Source organism: Centroberyx affinis, unplaced genomic scaffold (assembly GCF_046629955.1).
Source record: "Centroberyx affinis isolate AG114_WGS23_722 - 3 ecotype Tasmania unplaced genomic scaffold, CSIRO-AGI_Caff_v1 ptg002447l_1, whole genome shotgun sequence".
Taxonomy (NCBI): domain Eukaryota; kingdom Metazoa; phylum Chordata; class Actinopteri; order Beryciformes; family Berycidae; genus Centroberyx; species Centroberyx affinis.
Genome location: NW_027280688.1, coordinates 30621 through 51698, shown reverse-complemented (window position 1 = coordinate 51698; position 21078 = coordinate 30621). Strand labels below are relative to the sequence as shown.

General features: G+C 41.1%; 1 protein-coding gene across 5 annotated transcripts; it reads left to right on the top strand.

Annotated features, from left to right (window-relative positions):
- Positions 1-2652: 2652 nt before the first annotated feature.
- Positions 2653-17403, top strand: impdh2 (IMP (inosine 5'-monophosphate) dehydrogenase 2). Of its 5 annotated transcripts, XM_071533872.1 has the most exons (15): positions 2653-3120; positions 6027-6075; positions 7883-7984; positions 8071-8145; positions 8830-9036; positions 9799-9886; positions 10213-10412; positions 11193-11283; positions 11422-11517; positions 12375-12446; positions 14368-14511; positions 15282-15426; positions 16151-16294; positions 16444-16527; positions 16913-17403. In XM_071533872.1, exons 1-15 carry the CDS (start codon positions 3023-3025, stop codon positions 16932-16934), a joined length of 1617 nt encoding a protein of 538 aa, XP_071389973.1. In that variant the 5' UTR covers positions 2653-3022; the 3' UTR covers positions 16935-17403. The 5 variants fall into 5 exon arrangements, with proteins under 5 accessions (XP_071389973.1, XP_071389976.1, XP_071389975.1 ...); XM_071533875.1 differs by lacking the exon at positions 8071-8145; XM_071533874.1 differs by lacking the exon at positions 12375-12446 and having other exon boundaries at positions 8071-8130.
- Positions 17404-21078: the final 3675 nt, after the last annotated feature.

Here is a 21078-nt window from a genome sequence, read left to right as displayed (position 1 = left end):
GCCTGGCACCTCCTTCCACATAGGGGCCAGTGTGTCTGCTATATGGCCTAATATAGTGTGTGTGTGTGTGTGTGAGATGGTGTGCCACTAGCGATATTATTAACTGCTCCACTGCACTCTCTGCCCTGATGTGTGTGACCCAGTTTCACCTTGATGGACTGCACACACACACACACACACACACACACACACACACACACACACAGTAAACCTGAATGAAAGGAGGATTGCGCCCCCAAGTGTTTATCCCACAGCAGGACAAGCAGGTGTTCCCTTTTATAAAACAGATAGTTCTTGTCTGCAGTTCTGATGACGTTAATCAACCTCTATCCAACACACTAGCCCAACACATTATATGTCTGAATTTCTCAGTACATTGCCTAATCAAATAAGAATGATCCATGTTATAGCTACAGGATGAATGACGTGCATTTGTGCACAGTGGGGTCAAAGCCAAATTTCATTCAGCAGTTGGCAAAGTGGGACAGCCGGTTAGATAAAGTGGGACGCTCTTCTATTCCAGTGGTTCTCAACCTGGGGGTCAGGACCCCCCCAGTGGGTCGCAAGATAATTTTGGGGGGGTCGCGGGGTAATTTATGGAATAGGAAAAAAACATATTTCTACTATACAAATGTTTTATCATGTCTATTTTTTCTGATTTTTCCTTAATTTTTCCATTTTCTCTTGTAAAATACTGAATTGTTTTTAGCCTCTGTGCCTCCTCTGATAATGAATCAAATGAAACAACCTGAAAAGGGAAAATCATTCGTTGGTTTAAACTCTATATGCTTGTGACCGGGATTGCGAGTAGACATCGCTTTGTTTTAAGGGGTCATGAGCCAAAAAGGTTGAGAACCACTCTTCTATTCTACAATGATATAATCCAAGTGAAAACGGTAGGCTACCCCAATTACAATTTAAGCACATTCATTTGTTCATACGTATGTATATTTTTCATGCATGTGTAAGTATTATGCAGTACAACAAACTATGGCATGGTGCAGTTTATGACAGTTACAACATCACAACAGAGAGACTTATCTGCTGTGAGGGCGAAGCCAGAGAGACTTTGGCTGAGCTTTCTAAGGTTTGCTCCGCCCCTTTCTATGATGTCACATCAAGGATCATGTGATGTGATTTGGAGTCAGTAAGGTAATGAGGATTTTCATTTAGAAATATACACAAAAACCCTTAAGTGTCCCACTTTATATGTCCAACTTTTGCTGAACTCATCCTTCCTGATAAATGCTCACCTGTGATTGCATCGCTGTTGCTTTAATATTATGTTATCTTTACTGCCTTTCTGTTGGATTTCTACTAGCTTACTTGTCTCTATTATGAAAAAGTGACTATGTTTGTGCCAGCAACAGGCCACGCGTGTGAAAAAGGTGGGGGTGTTGTGCTAGACACCTAGAGACCTGGGGCCGGATTCACAAAACCTTCTTAAGAAAAAAAAATGTTCTCAAGTGCCATTTTTTTCTTAATTTTAGTCTTAAGAAAAAAAATTGGAAAAAATGCTATTCTCAAAAACAGTTCTTATATATTTTCTTAACTTTCTTCTTATGTTTCTTCCTAAGAAAAAACTTACGAATAAATGGTATTCTTGAAATGAAAGTTCTCAAATTTGTCCTTGATTATTTTCTTAACTTTAAGACAACCCTTCACCTGTCTTAAAATTCCTACAGTGAAAAGGTAAGCCTCTAATATAATATATTTAAACACATTTTAGACAAGTAGGTTATAGTTCAAAGTCTTCATAGGTTCCCCTACACCTAACATTAAGATTAACATTTATTGTAAAGCTTTATTTGGTGTAGGGCCAGGTAGGCCTCTGTCTCATGTCTGTTGAAAATAAGCTAACAAATTTTAGTTACCAACAGCAACCAATGTTTAAATCTTTGCTCTAGTTGCCCTAAATAGGTTTTTCCCCAATTGTTTTGTAGATGGAAGCACTTTGCATTGCCTCCTAGCCTTGTCTCCTAGCCTCCTAGCCTTGTCTCCTAGCCTCAATGGCAGTAAGCCTAAAGTGTATTAACCAGAATTAATTCAGGCCCTATTTTGAGAAGTTCTTAAGTAGGAAAATTAAAGAAATTCGTAAGAAATTAGACTTATTAAGAAAATATTGAGGAATTTCACTTAAGAGCCTTCTTAAGAACTTCCTAAAATGTCCTCTTATGTCATTTCTTAAGAACTATCTTAAGAACACATTGGTGAACCCGGCCCCTGCTGATGCTGTTGCAGTTCTTACCTGTCTCCCATAGAGGTCGATAATCTGTGTCACAGATTACTCAATGCCCCTTTAAGTGTGGAATAAAGTGAAACAGCTTTCTGTGGCTGGATACTGTAATCATGACGTTTGAGAGTTTCAAAGGAGACTGAACCACTGAACACTTCCAGGATGTATCGAAATAGCTGCTCGAAAATACCTCAAATCACCATTCATCGCTTAGCAACCAAATTTTTTTAAAACAAGAAATATGTTGAGTAATAGGATAAAAGTATTATTCAAATAGTGTATAATGTGTAGCCTAATATAATGATTAATAATAAAAATAAATAAATAAATCAACATTTGCGGTTTTTGTCGCTAAGGGGGCGGGACCGAGACGGAAGTGACGCCAGCCACGGAAAACCTGTCAGACGGGAACAACACACACGTGCCAGAGGCAGAGCCGAAAAGGGCACGAGAGCGTGTAGCGTTCGGTAGCGGAGAAAGGCCAGAGAAAGGATCTCACATGCCGACATTTTCAATTTAAATTCCAACGGTTAACGGCAACACAAACGGCCAGAATCACCCCCTGCTCGGTCGGCCTGGACCACAGAAACACAAGAGGAAGGCGACGGTTGATCAACTAGCGTCAAGTTGAGAGACAACAGCCGGATCGGCCGACAAGAAAGGCGAAGAAAGTTCTCGGCGTCGGTTCCCGGGCCTGTGTGTGTGAATTGGCTTGCTGTCTTCGCGGCTAGGTGATATTTTTTTTAGAGACTGAACAGACTAAACTGAAGTGTCGACCCGGACAGCATGGCGGACTACCTGATCAGCGGACAGACCGGCTACGTTCCCGACGACGGGCTCTCGGGACAGCAGCTGTTTAACGGAGGAGACGGGCTCACATACAAGTAAAGGCTGCATGTCTGCTCCTCTGCCCCGGGCTAAACGGGCTGCTCGACTCCTGCCATGGCAGTTCCTTATGTTTTTTTGTATTTAAGCTAAAATGCTAACGTTAGGCATCTGCAAAATACTTGTTTCTAATTATGCAACCTTCCTCTCAGAGATTTGCTGCAGCTGTTGTCAGATAAGACTGTGATGCTGCACTGAGCTTTGAATGAAGGATTGCTGCCCAAATTACAGATGATCAATATTAGATGAATGCATGGTGGGATTTTGCAGTGGAGGTTGAATTGAACAAAACTGCTGTTCAGTCCTGGGCATGAACCACTAATCGCTATTTTCATTATTACAACCTCATATTTACATTAATTCACCCCTTAATTCATGCAAAATCGGTTAAAGGGGTTATTAATGGAGAAGACCCCATCGAAACCCTCTTAAACTTTGACTGCTTCCTTTGCAATATAATGAGAAATTCAGGGAGACAGGAGCTTTCCATTAATAACTCATTAATAAGATAAGATTGCACTTTGATAACCATGCACAAAAGGCATTAAAAAAATCCCTTAATTGTGAAGTGTCTCCATGTATCAACCCATGAACAGATTCCTTAAAAACCCATGATACTAACCCTGTGTTTTGTTTTGTTTTTTAAAGCTATGGTATGCTATTTCTAATGAATAATTCAAGTTTATGTAATAGAGATTTTAAGGATATTTCAGGGATAAAATGAAGAGGTTTGGTTTTGTAGTGGGATTTTTTTCTTCCTGTTGTGTTGACTCTGATCTCACCCCTGCCTGGCCCGATCAATACCTGTGATATCTGCTGTGACACAGATATGAATACAAAAGCAGCATAGTTTGTTTTATAAGGTCAAGTTCTGTGCACCCAGCGCCCCTTCATTTATATCACAGACTGGGTGATGATCGCTGTTATTCATAGCAGAGCAGAAATAGAGATTTGCCTTTTTGAGCCACCAGTAAACTTTTATCACTAGTGTGAATTTTAGCAGCAGTGTGTAGCTTTGATTTACCCATCCGCAGTTAAAAAGAGGACATACATGGAGAGTGAGATACAGTGAAACAGATTATGGCACTTTGAAAAAGTAGTTGGTAAGTGAAGGCCTTGGTTTACAAAATGAAAACACTTGTACAGTCTTGGAAGTGAACTCTTAACAGGGGGGGTAGTGGCAACACATTGCTTCCCTGAACACACAGCAGGTCCCAAATTTAGCAGCTGGCGTACACAATCATGTGTTGTTATGCTGGACTGTGCCGACTTGGCTATATTTAGAAGATCTGCTTGGTAGTACACTTCACTACAAAGTAGAAGTGGGTGGCTAGCCTTAAAAGTTTTGTAGCGGCCTAATGTTGGCATCAGCTCATGTCTGTACATATTACTGGAGCTTGTAGATTGTAATGCATTTTGAAAATTTGTTTTTGAACAGGAAACAAAGCCTCCTGTGATCACCACTTATCTTAAATATTTGAATGAGCGAGGATGTAAAGCGCTATCACCAAAAGTCAACATTGGCAAAGAAATAGGTATTTTTCTCGTCTTTAATATTGATTTCGGTATCGGATAAGAAAATCCTGCACAGTGAGTTTCAGCTCCACACTTTTGATCCTGTGATGATCCTATTCCTCATGATTTCCTGGAAGGGGTTTATGTTATTCACGGTGTGTTAAGGCGTGGCAGCGGTTAGGAGGCTGACAGTCACTCGTATGTCACATGCATGGACAGTCTGACTATCTCTCTCTCTCTCTCTCTAAATGGACATGTACACACAGGCATAGCATTGAAACATGGGCTTGCACTGCCACTCATAAGAAGTGCTTTGCAGACACATTTCACACACACACACAGCAACAAGACACCCTGTGGGGTTTCCAGAGAAAGATAATTCACATGTTCTGTGCTGCTCAACAGGCTTTTTCAGTCGCGTTTTTCCTCTCCTGGCTTCTTGGTTTTCTATTTCTGAACTAGAAGACATTCAGCTAGAATGTATTTACTTGTTTACATGAATATGAACATGGAAGGTTTGCCACAAACACTTAAAACATCCTGTTAGGGATTCCCTCTTGTGCAAGCCCAAGGTTATTCATTTTTTTTTTTTTTAAAGTCAAGGGCTAGCCCAACCTTAATCTGGGGTCATAGAAATTGGACTTTGAAGTTTCCCTCAGTTGCCATGTAGGCCTAATCTTGGTTTACAGTAGTTAATTTCTTAGTGTTTTAAAGTTTTGGTTTTAGTTAGGGCTGGGTATCGCCACTGATTTCCCGAATCGGTTCGATTCCGATTCACAAGATCTCGATTCGATTTCCAATTTGATTCGATTCAATATCGATTCGGTTAGGGATATTTCAGTTACAATATCAATTTTGCTTGGATATGAAAGAGATTCTCAGAGAACTAATGCTGTAAATTGTACAAGGAACCCTCTAACCTGGTGCATTATTAAAAATATTAATGTTTACATTTAGAATTGACCTCAAAGCAGTTACATTAATGTACTTTTTATTTAACATGACCAACACACTACAGCAGTCAACACAATATAGTGCAAGTTGTGCAACTCTATAGACTCTACAGGCATATATTGGGCATATATTAAAAGATCGATCTCAGGATTTTATGAATCGATATCGGATCATTCAAATGAAGATCGATTTGAATCGGAAAATCGATTTTTTTAAACCCAGCCCTAGTTTTAGTTCTGTCACTTTTGGCGTCCAGGTTGCATGTTGTGAAACGGATAGTTCTGGTCCTCAGTTCTGATTGGCTGAGTCATGTTTGAAGCCGTGGGGAGGAAGGTTGCCATGACTATATGTTGTGATGTATGTTTTCTGTTGCCCTAACCTGTTTCTCTCCTCCCTCCCCCCTCCTTGTTCTCCCTGTCCCCCGTCTCTCCTCCAGTGATTTCCTGATCCTGCCAGGCTATATCGACTTCACATCAGACCAAGTGGTGAGTCTGGGTGCAGGAGGACACACCAAATCTGATTAGAGCAGCTGTTGTGGTATTAGAGTAAGCTGAGCACCTGGCTTGGATGGTGAGAGCGGCTGTGTCGTCGGGATTATCAGCTGAGCCCCTCCCATCACAGGTTTTCCCTGAATTCAGCCCATGATGCCTCCAGAAGACTCGGCACTGCTGAACCTTTTATATTTGCTCTCAGCATAAATCAGACATACACTCTCCAACACTACATTTATGCTGCACCTACATACAGCTCACATCTGACCACATGTTTGAAGACAGTGATTCTCAACCTTTTTCATATCAACGCCCCCTAATTTAGTCCACATTAGGGCCACGGACCCCCATTTGATGAGATTTTCTCTCTCAAACCCAAATCTGAGAATATTTTTTATTGTTGGTTATGATTTTGTCCAGAATTCCATGACTATCTGTACAGTAGGTAGGGCGATAACAGAGAAACTATGATCAAACCAGTCATTCTTCTATATCCTCTAATTGTGTTAACTTCTTGTAAATGAAATAATGGTTTAATGGTTTAAGTTTTACAATTCATCAATTTGCTGGGGACCCCCTGGAACCCCCTCAAGGACCCCTGGTGGTCCCCGGACCCCACGTTGAGAACCACTGTTTTAAGCAGTCCACACCAACCTCAACCGCAACAGTCTAACAGCTGTCAGCACTCATCAGTTCAGAAACTACACTTTACCCCAACAATTACAACAACAACAACACTACTAGTACTACTACTGCTGCTTGTCACAGCCTGCTCCACACTATGAGAAAATCAAGAGACTAAAGGGAAGGTTGACCCTGCTGGCTGATCATCAGTGTCTAAAATTGGCTCAGTTGGCTCACCTGCCAAGGGCTGGTTAAGATAAAAAAAAAAAAAAAGAAAGAAACCCACCAAGCATAGGCTAATTTTTACCGGCCAAAATATTCATATACATTTTTATACCCTTTTTCAGTGCTATTTTGTGTATAGAATCAGATAGGCTACTGTGTGAAACATTTAGTAACAAAAAAATTCAATAACATATAAGAGCAGATTTAGAGTTTTAAATTCTATTATAATTACCTCCGCCAAGGAGATTATGTTTTTGGTGCCGTTTGTCTGTCTGTTAGCAGGATTACAGAAAAACTACTGGCCCGATTTTCATGAAACTTGGTGGAAGGGTGTAGCATGGGCCAAGGAAGAACCCATTACATTTTGGAGCGGATCCGGATCCGACTCACGAACAAGCAATAATAGCACGAACCTTGGCGGAGGTCTGCGCTCTCCGAGTGCCCTTCTAGTTTAAAACTGATTTGAAACATGCTCACTCGCTTACACAATGGATCTTTTTTTTTTTGTCTTGGTCTGTGTCAGCAATCTTCAACTAACACAGGCAGAGAGAAAAACAGGAAGAAAAGTTAACAGAAATGTAGACACTACCACTTGGTGTCGAGCAGCGTAACAGGAAGCCAATCAGAAGCCTCTTTGATACAGAGCCATTGTTTTGCTTTGATTTGATTGGCCGACAGTCAGAGAGAGTGTACGGTGGTCAGCAGGGACAAAGTTAGAGAATAGGCAAAGACCAAACACTGTATAATGTAAGCATTCAAATGTTATAGTCTCAAAACGTTACTGTCCAGTGTGGTGGGTAAAACTTACTGATTTATCCATCAAAAACTAATTTTACCATCATCTGGTGCTTAGTGGGTGTTAATTTCAGACCCTTTATCACAATAGCCTACTTTACATAGCAGTAGTTTATCACTGTTCATGTCAAATATCCCTCTGTTGTCTTCTGTGCAGGACTTGACCTCAGCGCTCACCAAGCAGATCACCATGAAAACCCCTCTAGTCTCCTCTCCCATGGACACCGTCACAGAGGCCGGCATGGCTATCGCTATGGCAGTAAGTATGACAGACGTATCTGACATTAACATGTTCTACACACACACACACACACACACACACACTGATGCATTGTCTCCTCCCAGCTAACAGGAGGCATCGGCTTCATCCATCACAACTGTACTCCAGAGTTCCAGGCCAACGAAGTTCGCAAAGTCAAGGTAGCGACGATAACTTTATCTTTTTTATAGTTTTCATTCTCTTCTTTCTTCTTCTGGTCTTTCCTTTCATTTCTCTCCTCTCCTCATTTTCACCTCCTACCTTTGCTTCAGTCTATGTTCTTTCTCTCTTCTTCGGCATGTTGTCTTTTTGGATTCTCTTTGTTGCATTGCTCTGCCATTTTTTGCATCCATTCATTCCTTAGATGTTTCTTTTCTTGCTTTTTTTCTTCAATTGTCGTGTGTTTATCTTTTCATCCATCTCACATGAACTTCTAACTTCTCTCTCGTCTCATTGTCTTTCCTCCTGTGTAGTTTCTGGTGTCAGTTTTGCTGTAGTTAGATCCAGTGGAAGTGTGTTTTCTTCCTCCACCCGTTGCTCCTCTGCTCTGCTCATGTAGGCAGTTAAACATCCAGCAGGCTTTCAGGAGCCTAATACATTCCTTTACCTCCTTGTATTCCTCCCTTCATCTCCCTTCGACCTGTCTCTGCACTTCAACCCTCCCTTCGCCAATCCCTTGCACCCTTTCTAATGTACCACCTCTTTTCCTTTGAACTTCCCCTCTCTATCCACCCTCTCTATCCACTCCTTTATCCACCCTTTCCTCCTCTTTTACCCCCTCACTCCCTTCCCCTTGTTCTTCCTCCTCCCTCCTCTTCCTCACCTCACCTCCCTCCCTCCTGCAGCGTTACGAGCAGGGCTTCATCACGGACCCCGTGGTGATGAGCCCCAACGAGCGCGTGCGGGACGTCTTCCAGGCCAAGGCGCGCCACGGCTTCTGCGGCATCCCCATCACGGACAACGGCAACATGGGCGGCAAGCTGGTGGGCATCATCTCCTCCAGAGACATCGACTTCCTGAAGGAGGAGGAGCACAACCTGCCACTCAGCGAGGTGGGCGGGGTTTAGTTGTTTGGTCTATAAAATGTCAGAAAATGGTGAACAATGTCGATCAATGTTTCCCAAAGCCCAAGATGACGTCCTCAAATGTCTTGTTTTGTCCACAACCCAAAAGATATTCAGTTTACTGTCATAGAGGAGTAAAGAAACCAGAAAATATTCATATTTAAGAAGCTGGAATCAGAGAATTTTGACTTATTTCTCTTAAAAAGTTACTAAAACCGATTAATGGCTTATCAAATTAGTTGGCGATTAATTTAATAGTTGACAACTAATCAATTAATCGATTAATCGTTGCAGTTTTAACATGAATGAATGGTTGAATATGAGCATCAGCCCAGATTTCATTTTGTTCTGCTAGGCTTTCCAAGCATGAGGAACTGCTGGCTATCAGATATCAATATCTGTCTCCTTATACCCATAAACCCTTGCATTTTGGGGTGGTTTCCTGTCGTTGGTTTGGATCACATTCTCACTCCAAACAAACCGCACTGCAGCTCTCTTGGAAGAGGATCAATACCTGCATTTATGAGGTTATTTGATGCCAACAGTGTTTGAAACAAACGAAACTAAAGGAGTAAACGCCCCAGAGTTCAAATAAACTGCTCCAAACATGCTAGGTGTGAACATGCCCTTTGTCACAGTGCTGCATTCTCATGACCTCTGCAGTCAGGGCATTGACCTAAATAATACTGGTTCAAAATGTTATCAAACGCCTACTTTATTTTCTGTCTCTGTGTCTCGCTTTCTTCTCAGGTGATGACGAAGCGAGAGGATCTAGTGGTCGCCCCCGCTGGAGTGACGCTGAAAGAAGCCAACGAAATCCTGCAGAGGAGTAAGAAAGGTGAGGAGGATGTTTTGCTTATCCGCTCATACGGATTAACCCTTTCATAGTGAAAGTGAATGACTAATTTGGTTAAAAGGCAAGGATCATGACATCATTTTCTGAGAGTGCCAGTGTTCCGTTTGTTTTGTGAGGATCATGACATAGCCTATGAACGTTTTTGAACCCCATGTCCCTGTTTATGATATTTTTCATTCAAAATACAACAGAAAAACAGATTGACAGAGGGTTCACCTACATTCTGCTGCCACTGTTTATACTCGCTTCCCTCTCCCGCCTGTTTTTACCCTCTCTAATCTCCTCCGCTCCCCCTCCTCCTCCTCCAGGTAAGCTGCCCATAGTGAATGAGGAAGGCTCGCTGGTGGCCATCATCGCCCGCACAGACCTGAAGAAGAACAGAGACTTCCCTCTGGCCTCCAAAGACTCCCGCAAACAGCTGCTGTGTGGCGCCGCCATCGGCACACACAACGACGACAAGTACCGGCTGGACCTGCTGGTGCAGAGCGGGGTCGACGTGGTCGTACTGGTAGGGGGAACTGGTTTTATGCTGGTTTATGTTTTATTATAATTCCTTTTATTTAAGCAGATCTCATTGAGATCAAGAGAGACCTGCTAACAACAATACAGTCATAAAAAAGACACATTGCCACACAGCAGACAATCTGCAAATAAAGACATATCAGTGGAAACAGTTACAGTCAATTTAAGAATCATCATGGTTTGCATTCATTGCATATCCATTTATAAGGCGCAAAGTATCGAAAAACCATTTTTGCTGAGCTCTGTATTTACATATGGGATATCTAAGATTAAGTAATCCTGAGACCTCGTTCCTTAGGTGCTGGATTTAAATGTGATTAAAGAAGAGAGATAATGGGGTCATTTCCCTTGTAGAGCCTTATACATGACCGTGGTAGAAGTGGTAGAGATTGTGTGTTTATACTGGACCGTGTGGTGCAGAGTGGGGTAGTCATGGAGAAAGATTTATATCGGTATTTTACTGGTTATTAAGTAGTTAAACTGCTTTACTATCAGGGAATCAATGCTAGACCTGCTGCTGCAGAACGGGTTGGATGTGGATGTGCTGGTATGGCTGACTGGTTTTAAATGGATAAACTGGATTTTCTATCAGCAAATCAATTTATACTGGACCTGCTGGTCAGAATGTAGTGGATACAGTGGACTGGTTTTATAGGTTTTTGTGTGTGTGTACTGGCTCCATATATAAAGTGATTATTGTTGATGATTGTTGATGATTATTTTTAATACTTTTCTCTCTTCTGTGATGTTTTCCTCCTTTGTACAGGACTCCTCTCAGGGAAACTCTATCTTCCAGATCAACATGATCAAATACATTAAAGAGAAATACCCACAGCTACAGGTCATTGGAGGCAACGGTGAGGACACACACACACACACACACACACACACACAAATAAGAAGACACAAAATAAACAAGTGGCATCTTTCCAACAGGAGTCACAGTCCTCATTCTCACCTGTAACTGTCTCTCTGTCTCCCCCTGGCGGCTGCAGTGGTAACTGCGGCTCAGGCGAAGAACCTGATCGATGCCGGAGCGGACGGGCTGAGGGTGGGAATGGGCAGCGGCTCCATCTGCATCACACAGGAAGGTGAGTGAACGACCGCCAAACCCACCAATCACACAGCAGCCCGGGTGACTGCTCCCGCCCGGGTGACAGCAGCCCCCAGCCAATCCGGAGCCTCTGATCTGGTTATTCTAGCCGCCATGCGAGGGGGAAAAGGAAGACCTTGAGTGCAGTTAGGTGCAATTTGTTATGCGGTTGAACAAATTGATTGACTTTGATTGAATTTGGCCGTAGAATTCAAAGCGGGAGGTTTAAGCTTTTCGACTGTTTGCAGTACTTGGCTTGGAGCTTGTTCATTTCTTGAGCTTCCTATTAGTTTGATTGGTCCTAAAACAAAGATGTTGGTTAAACTGCAAGTTAAAGTTGTTGTGATTCAGTTTTGTCAGAAAATTGAAGCCGATTTCGAACTTTTTGGGTGCAAAAACAACTGCCAAAGAATAATAATTCGTTATTTGCTAGGTTTTGAATCCAAATTGCCATTGAGATCAATTTTGCTGTGGTGCATCTCGCACAGTTGAAAACAAAACAAAAAATATATATATATATGTATTGTTCGTCTTGCTTACTCTATTTTCTGTTTTTCTTGTCTCTGACTTCATCTGTCTGTTCATGTTGCCCATGATTCCTCTCGAATCATGGGCAATATTTGTTTGTTTTTGTTTTTTTCTTTGCTTTGTCCTGTCTGTCATCTTGCTTATTGAATTCTTTCTCCATTTTTGTCCGCCATCTTCATCTTGTTTGTCTTCGTACTCCCCCTCCCTCATCCCCTTCTCTCTATCTTTCGCTCTCTCTTCCCTTCCTACATTCTCTCTTGCACCCCCCTCCCCGCCCTGTGGTGTGTGTGTGGTGTTTGTATGGTGTGTGTGTGTGTGTGTGTCCAGCTCACCTCAGTGTACCACCAGCAATAAAGCTCCACAGCCCCAAAACCCCATCCACTGTTACGGGATACTCCAGTAAGTTCCCCCTCCCCCCTCGGCCTGCGCTGGGCTCCCATTGGCTCCACTACCACAGTGTGCCCGCCCCCCCACTTCACAGCCTGCTGCATTGATTGGTTAACAGCTCTGCATCAGTAGTAGTAATGGTAGTAGTAGTTTTTTTGTTTTGAAAGCTGGCCTTGGGTGTTTTGGGGTTTTGGATGCTTGTTCCTGTGTCGTCCACTAATCTGTCAGTCATCCTGAGTGACATGTCGCTTCTCTCCCGCCCACCTACTGACCTTGTGGTCTTTTGGACTTGTGATGTCATCAAAACGAGACATGCTGTCCTCTTGTGCCTTGTGGATGCATATGATTGCCATCGGTCAGATGGTGGCTGGTTTTAAATCGAGTCCGAACCCCCTGTGTGTTACTTTCTGACAGGGATGTGATGATGTTTTTTTTCCAGGATATCAGGTTTTTGGACACACAACATGCATCCATGTCCAATAGAGATTCCTGCTTCCCTGCTCTCGCTCTCACTGCCTTCCCTTGTCACTTGTGTGTTTTGTTGATCACATCCCTGTCATGAGTGTGGAGTCTGAGCAGCACCGGGGCTTTTGGGTTGATTGGGATGGGACAAGATGCGTGTTTTGTTTATTATTTTTCTGCTTTGTTTTGAGTGGACGCATTAGAGACGCTTGCTCATACATATATATATATTTTTGATGAATAACTGTATTCAAAAATCAGGATCACAATATCTAGCAAAATAATCGGGATTATCATTTTAGCCATAATTGTGCAGCTCCTAGCTTCACAGCACGCAAAACAACTGCTGGCATCAATGCAGTTTGTTTTCCACTAGGCAATCTTGACTCCCCCCCCCCCTCCCCCCTTTGGAAAGTTTGAAGTGAAAGATTTTTTTCTTGAAATCTTGGTCCCATGAAACCTTTTACCAGCCGTAACAGACGTGTCCCCAACCTGCCTTCTATTCACTGTGTGATTTTTAACATCACGTGTCAGGAGTCTCAGCCATGCATGCCTGTCAAAAGTCAGTGCATTATTTCTAATTTGTTAACTCGGTTGAACATTTTTCATGTCACTTGTGTTAGTTTATTGAATTTTCTGCTGTCTGCTGACAATTTTTTCTTTCAAAGCTCATCAGTATTTTCAGAAGCAAAGAGAGAAATGGTAACCATGATTTTTAGGAGGATTTTAGGACCAGAATCACTTAAACCGGCAAATATAATAAATGTTCAGGAATTTTACATTTCAGGAATTCGGCTGACGCTCTTGCAATGAGTGCAGCAGTAAAAATAGGCTTAAAACATTACAAGGAGTGAATAGTGAGGAAAAGGGTCAGAGCCACAGTGACCTGACAATATTCCTGTAAACACAGAATGATTATGTAAGAGAAGTGCAAGGAAAGTAAATAATGTAATGAAGAGCTGAGGAGAGAGGGAGACAGATAGACAGGCAGGTAGAGCCAGAAGACATGAGAGAGGGATGTGAAGGATTTGTTGAAGAGATGAGTTGAAACTTATGATGGAAGATAAACGATGGAATGATGGAATAAAATTCCCAACATTAATCTTCTGTAAAACTCTGTGGTAAGCTCTGACTGTGAAACTGATTTTGGCATTTGGATAAGAAATATGTTTAAGCTTCCCTTGTAGAAAGGAACAGTCTGGTGTTAAAAACCTCTACAATTTTTGTTTTGTCACCTAACGTAAAACCAGAAAGATGTATTTTCATATTTCCAGAGTGTTGTAGCATGAGTCTAAATGTATTCTCAGGTGAAAGGTGTGTCAGAGTCCTAGCCATCGGCGATCGTTGAACTGGGGGGAAAAAAACAGGGTTAAGAGGATAAAAGGATAACTTATTCAATGCTCGACATCTTTTCACATCATTTAATACTCATCCCCCCCTCCTCCCTCCCTCCCTCCCTCCCTCCACCCAGTGTTGGCGTGTGGCAGACCCCAGGCTACAGCCGTCTACAAGGTGTCGGAGTACGCCAGGCGCTTCGGTGTGCCGGTCATCGCCGACGGCGGCATCCAGACGGTCGGACACATCGCCAAGGCCCTGGCACTGGGCGCGTCCACAGGTAGGAGGGGGGTGGGGTGGGGTTTAATAGGGCTGGGCGATATGGTTGAAATCAATATCACGATAATCATAAGGATTTTTCTCGATATCAATATATATCACGATATGGTTCATGTATGCAAAATCACGTTAAATAATCAAATTAACGTTCATCACATGTAACCGAATGGTAATGTTAGGTGTGGTGTCAAACAAAACAGAAATTTTCAAATAATATTCCTACCATACCTCATTTTATGAGAGTTTTTACGTAAAATTTGCTTGTCATCATCAATTCAGACAGCAGAAATATGTGTCATGATATTAAAATATCTTCATATCATCACGATATGATTCCACTGAAAGACGATAAACGATAATATTGAATAATCGCCCAGCCATAGGGTTTGGGATCAAAATCCTTCTAAGATGTTATGATGGATGACAGGGATTCTGTTTATATTTAATTTCAACCATGAAACCTACAGTAAGCGAGTAGTGAGCAGTAGGATCAGCTAAATTATTAGGTTGAGCTGTTTTGTTTTGGGGTTTGTTTGTTTTTTTTTTTGCTGTGTGTTCATCTACAGTGTAATGTGGATTTAATTAAAATCCATGATGTTACAGAAAGAGGATTATGAGTCAAACAATAGATTTGGATTATGGATTTTTACTGCCTTCCATGTGAAACCATGCTAAAACAATGAACACATCAGAAAGACTCTATTTAGGCTTCAGTGTCTTTGTCATTAACTAATTTTCCACCTCTCTCTCTCTCTCTGTCTGTCTGTCCAGTGATGATGGGCTCTCTGCTGGCCGCCACCAGCGAGGCTCCAGGTGAATATTTCTTCTCTGACGGGATCAGGCTGAAGAAATACCGTGGCATGGGATCCCTGGACGCCATGGACAAGAACCTGGGCTCCCAGACCAGATACTTCAGGTACAGAAACACACACACAAACAAATAAACACAAACATGGGCTCCCAGTACAGAAAATTCAAGTACAGACACATGCATAGAGGAACATATATATTTATATTGTAATATAATGTGAGGACCGGCCTTTCATTCTCTAACCCTAACCCTCACCACTACATACTTAACCTTAACAGTGGGGCTGAACAATTAATCAAAATTTATCGAAATTGCAATATGGCCTACTGCAATTTTCAAATCGCAGGAGGTGCAATATTTGTTGAAGGCGAAAATACCATTTTAAATTAAATATTGTCGTGCTGCAGAGATGTCCTGGCCTACACATCATATTGTACAGAGTTAAGAAAACATCTTTGTTTGGTACAGATCCCTGCAAAAATCACACCATAATCATTTTAATACGTTTTTCAATGAAAATGAGAATAATGATGTAAAAATGATCATTCCCTCTAATATTGCAAATCATATCGCAATTGCTATATCAGTCAAAATAATCGCAACTAGATATTTTTTCAAAATCATTCAGCCCTACTACTCAGTTACCGTAATTTAACCATAATGCTAATTCTAAACCTAAACCCAAATCATAAACCTAAACTAAATCCTAATTCTGAACTAGCTCTTTAACGTAGTGAGAACGGACCAAAATGACCTCGCTTGGCAGAAGTGTCTTCACTCCGAAGCTCTAAAACTCAAACTGGTTCTCCCTCCCCCTCTCCCCCCACAGTGAGTGTGATAAGATTAAAGTGGCCCAGGGGGTTTCTGGGGCGGTGCAGGACAAAGGCTCCATCCACAAGTTTGTTCCCTACCTGCTCGCCGGCATCCAGCACTCCTGTCAGGACATCGGCTCCAAGAGCCTCACACACCTCCGGTAAGGACACACACACACACACACACAGTATTTATTATCCGCCTCTGTAACACTCTATTCCTAACCCTGGCATTGTGTAACAGTGTATTCCGTCCCCCTAATACCTGGCGTTTTGTGTGTAACAGTGTTTTTCCTCCTCCCTCTTGCAGAGCCATGATGTATTCTGGAGATCTGAAGTTTGAGAAGCGAACGTCGTCGGCTCAGATGGAGGGCGGAGTCCACAGCCTGCACAGGTACACACACACACACACACACACACACACACACACACACACACACACACGTAAAACATGCTGACACACTGCACAGAATAAACTGCCATTTCTTCAGTACAGATCCACCCAGCTAGGCACACACAGCTTTGTGTTAGACAGTTTTCGTTCAGTTTCGTATTTCATGAGTGTCAACACACACACACGGCTCCTAGTTTCATGTCTCACCACACACACACACAAGCCTCCTTCAGTTAGGCTATCAACTTCCCCTTTTGCCCGTCCATTTTGGCCACTGCTGCCTCTGTCTCGTTTCAACAGGAAGCCTCCGGCCGCACACAGAGATAGTCATGTGATCTCTCGGTCTAATTAACTCTCCCGTCTTCTACTTTTTTCTCTCCTACAGTTATGAGAAGCGTCTGTTTTGAGGAGGAGAAGTCAGCCTTGTGGCCTGGAGATGGAGAGTCCTTCAAGCAAACACATTATGCAAACACAAATACACTCACTCTCTCAAAAACGGAGTACTTGCCATACCTTCCTCTACATGTAAACTACACACAAACGCACATACACTACTTATTAAGTTCTCATACTAAGTAGCCTTTCAGTGAAACATGCCTACACACACTACTCTTCCCAGGATCCATCAGTCTTGCTGTCTGTTGTTCCCTATGCATTATGTGTGTGTGTATATCTGTATGTACGTCTGTGGGTATGTGTGTGTGTGTGTAGGAGGGAGAGCCAAGCATTTATCAGTCAGTACATGTGTGATTGAGTCCTCCGATGCCTTTTCATGTTGTGATGAAATAAAATGTCTCCGATGTACTGACGTGTCCAATTCAACGTGAAAAAAAACAAGTCATCAAATAAATTAATAAAGCCTATTTTTTTCCACAAGCTGCTGTTTGTGTGTGGTAAACTGTAGAGACTAGTCGTGTTTATTGTTTGGAGAAACATACGGGCAGGTATCAGTTGGTTTGGGAATTGTTTGTACATGTTAATGTGTGTGAGAAACAGATTTTACACAATTATTGCTTCAGATAAAAGCATGTTCTAGTTGACAATTTCTTTCAGATGTAAAAAAAAAAAAGCAAAAATGCTTTCAGAAATAATGAAATAAAGTTTTTAAATATCCAAAAATGTACTATAAAGAGCAGTCTACTGATGCACTAATGCAGAAACAAATAAACATCTAAGACAAAATGTATATAAAATATCTTGGGTGCCTAAGACTTTTGCACAGTGCTGTACACTTACAGAAAATTAGAGCTGATCAATACAGGATTCCTACACAGGTTTCGAAATATGGAAAAAGAATTTGGTCATTTACAGGTCCTGATAAGTTTGGAAATTGCACAAAGACTTTGGCAATATATGGGAAAATATTGACTGGCCTGGTAGACATGACCAGTGGTGGAATGTAACTAAGTACATTTACTCAAGTACTGTACTTAAGTACAATTTAGAGGTACTTGTATTTTACTTGAGTATTTCCATTTCATGCTACTTTATACTTCCACTCCACTACATTTCAGAGGGAAATATTGTACTTTTTACTTCACTACATTTATTTGACAGCTTTAGTTACTAGTTACAGTGCAGATTTAGATTATTAATACAAATTATAAATCAACTAATAAATTATGATATATTTTTATAGGTTAAGATACCCAGCAGTATATAAAGTAATTAAAATTAGCTCCACCTTTACCAGCTGCAACATTAAAGTGATGAACACATTAATGCATCAATAATTATAGTCCAATAACATGATATATATGATTCTGAAATGGGCCATTCTGCATAATGACTACTTTTACTTTCGCTAATTTAAGTATATTTTGATGCTAATACTTTTGTACTTTGACTTAAGTAAGATTTTGAATGCAGGACTTTTACTTGTAACAAAGTATTTTTACACTGTGGTATTGCTACTTTTACTTAAGTCAAAGATCTGAATAATTCTTCCACCACCAGACAGACATGACTATACATTTTCTGTTGTTATAGACCCCAGTCATTTCACATATTCTGATATTTGTCGATGGGAATATTAATCTTCATCTATAGAGTGACGTGGCAGAGTTGGTAGGAACAAGACGACTATCTGTAAATCATACTGGACACCAAAATCTTCAAATCACAAAATCAAGGTCTGGAATTTTGAAATCCAAACTGTGTAGGAACCCTGCATATAGTTTCCTCAGCTCTCCATCAATATCTCCATTTTTTTTTACATTTTAAGCATTTAGCTGACACTTGTCACTTTGTCATGTTGTGACCTACCGCATGTAGATCCGAGGCCCATTTTGTGTCCTGACCCCACAGTTTGAGAAACCCTGTCCGGGCCGCACGCAGCTGTGGAGACACTTGAACTGATCCGAGGTGATAGCGTTGGGTTCTCATGTTACCTGAGGAAAAAAAAAAAGAAAAAAAAAAGCACAGACTCAGCAGACGTGTTGCAGCATGTGGTTTCTAATGGACTACCTCAACACCCCAGAGATTTACTTACTGCTCATCTAATGTGGAAAACATGGGCCAAAATCCCTTCATTACACTGGGGAGTTTGTCATATGATGTCTGTACAGCCTATACTTTGAGAATCTTAATGTAACCTTTATTAAATCAGGTGCTGGATATTGGTAATTGAGATGAATAATGTATTTTTCAAGGATGAGCTGGCTGAGAGAGCAGCATCAGATGAACATGTTTCAGACCAACAACATAAAGCAAAATACAATCACATTACATATAAAAAATAAATCATTTTGCTATGTAAGTGGTAAAAAGGGCCAAACCTACATAAATCTTGACTACTGTGTTTTTATGTTTTTACTGTTTTTTATTTCCTTATATATTGATATTACTCTATTTTTTGGAACTCATGTATTTTTTGAAAAGTGCTATATAAATAAAGTTTATTATTATTATGTATTATTAGTATTATTATTACTAGGCCATGCCTTATCAAGACATTATGTTAAAATAATGTATTTATTAGTAAAAGCAATTCTAATTGCATGTTAACATAACTGGTGAATCTGGTGAATTTGAGCTGGCACACTTCAGATTTATCTAGCATTCATCAATACCATACAACCAGCCTGCCATTTTCAAAAGAGGCTTATTTTTTTCTTCAGTAGGCTTAGCAAAGGTTATTATGGAAACTTAAGGATGTAACTTAACTGTATGTAAAGGCAATGTAGTATCAATTTCTTTTCTCAGTTTTCAGTACTTTGGAGAAGAAGGAGCCCAGCTTCTAGACAAACCGCCGGTTAAATCTCTCACTACCTAAACTCTGCATTACTGCTACATGAACTTGACTAAAGTGCATGTGAGGACAGAGCGTGGGAGTGATAACCAGGTTTCCCACATCAGAGAGGAAGGAGTCCAGTGTTTTCTGCCTACCTCCGCTGCTGGAGGCCTCCAGGGAGGAACAGGTACCCTGAAAATCCACCGGACTTTCCAGACTTAAGCAGCCAGGCGGATGGGAGTCACACTCTGTTGGACACACCTGTCTGCCTCCATCCATCATCTCACACACACACAGACACTTCTAATTAACACCAGCAAGGGAACAGAGAGTCCATTTACAGGCCTCAATTACAACTGATACATCTGCTTTACGAGTGGAATAACTGCTGATGCATGGAGTACTACTAGTACTACAACCACTACTGCTACAACTATTACTACTACTAATACTGCAACGTTTACTACTACTGATACAGCAACTTTATTACTACTATTAATACTGGAACTTTTACTACTATTACAACTACTACTACTACTACTACTACTGCAACAACTATTACTACTACTAATAATGCAACTTTCACTACTATTACAACTACTACTACAACTATTACTACTACTAATACTGCAATTATTACTACTATTACAACTACTACTACTACAACTATTACTACTACTAATACTGCAACTTTAACTACCATTACAACTACTACAACTATTACTAGGCCTACTACTAATACTGCAACTATTACTACTATTACAACTACTACTACTGTTACTACTACTACCACTATTACTACTACTATTAATAGTATGCATACTACTACAACTACTACTATTACTACTAATAATACTACAACTGCTGCTAGTACTACCACTACCGCTACTGCAACCACAACTGCTACCGCTACTACAACTACTACTGCTGTTACTACTACTACTACAACTACTGTCACTGCTATATTACTAATAATAACACAACTATTACTATCACTACTGCTAATAATGAACAGTTTTTACATAGCACGTATCTAAAAGCAGACTTTACTGAGTTCTTAACAAAAAGGCATAAAAACAAGGAATATATGAAAAAGGAAAACTACGGAGCCCCTAAGGGGACATGGGCAAAAAAAAAAAAAATCTTTAAGTTTCTGGTGCGCACGGAAAACTATCCGGGAAACTTTCTTGTGCGCACGGGAAACTTTTTCGTGCGCATGGGAAACTTTCTCATGCCCACGGGAAAGTTTCTCATGCCCACGGGAAAGTTTCTGGTGCACACGAGAAAGTTTCCCGGATAGTTTTCCGTGCGCACCAGAA

Coding starts and splice junctions, on each gene's coding strand:
- impdh2 (XM_071533872.1), top strand. CDS start 3,023: ATGGCGGACTACCTGATCAGCGGACAGACCGGCTACGTTCCCGACGAC. Junction 9,037..9,798: donor ACAACCTGCCACTCAGCGAG/GTGGGCGGGGTT, acceptor CTTTCTTCTCAG/GTGATGACGAAGCGAGAGGA. Junction 16,528..16,912: donor GGAGTCCACAGCCTGCACAG/GTACACACACAC, acceptor TCTCTCCTACAG/TTATGAGAAGCGTCTGTTTT.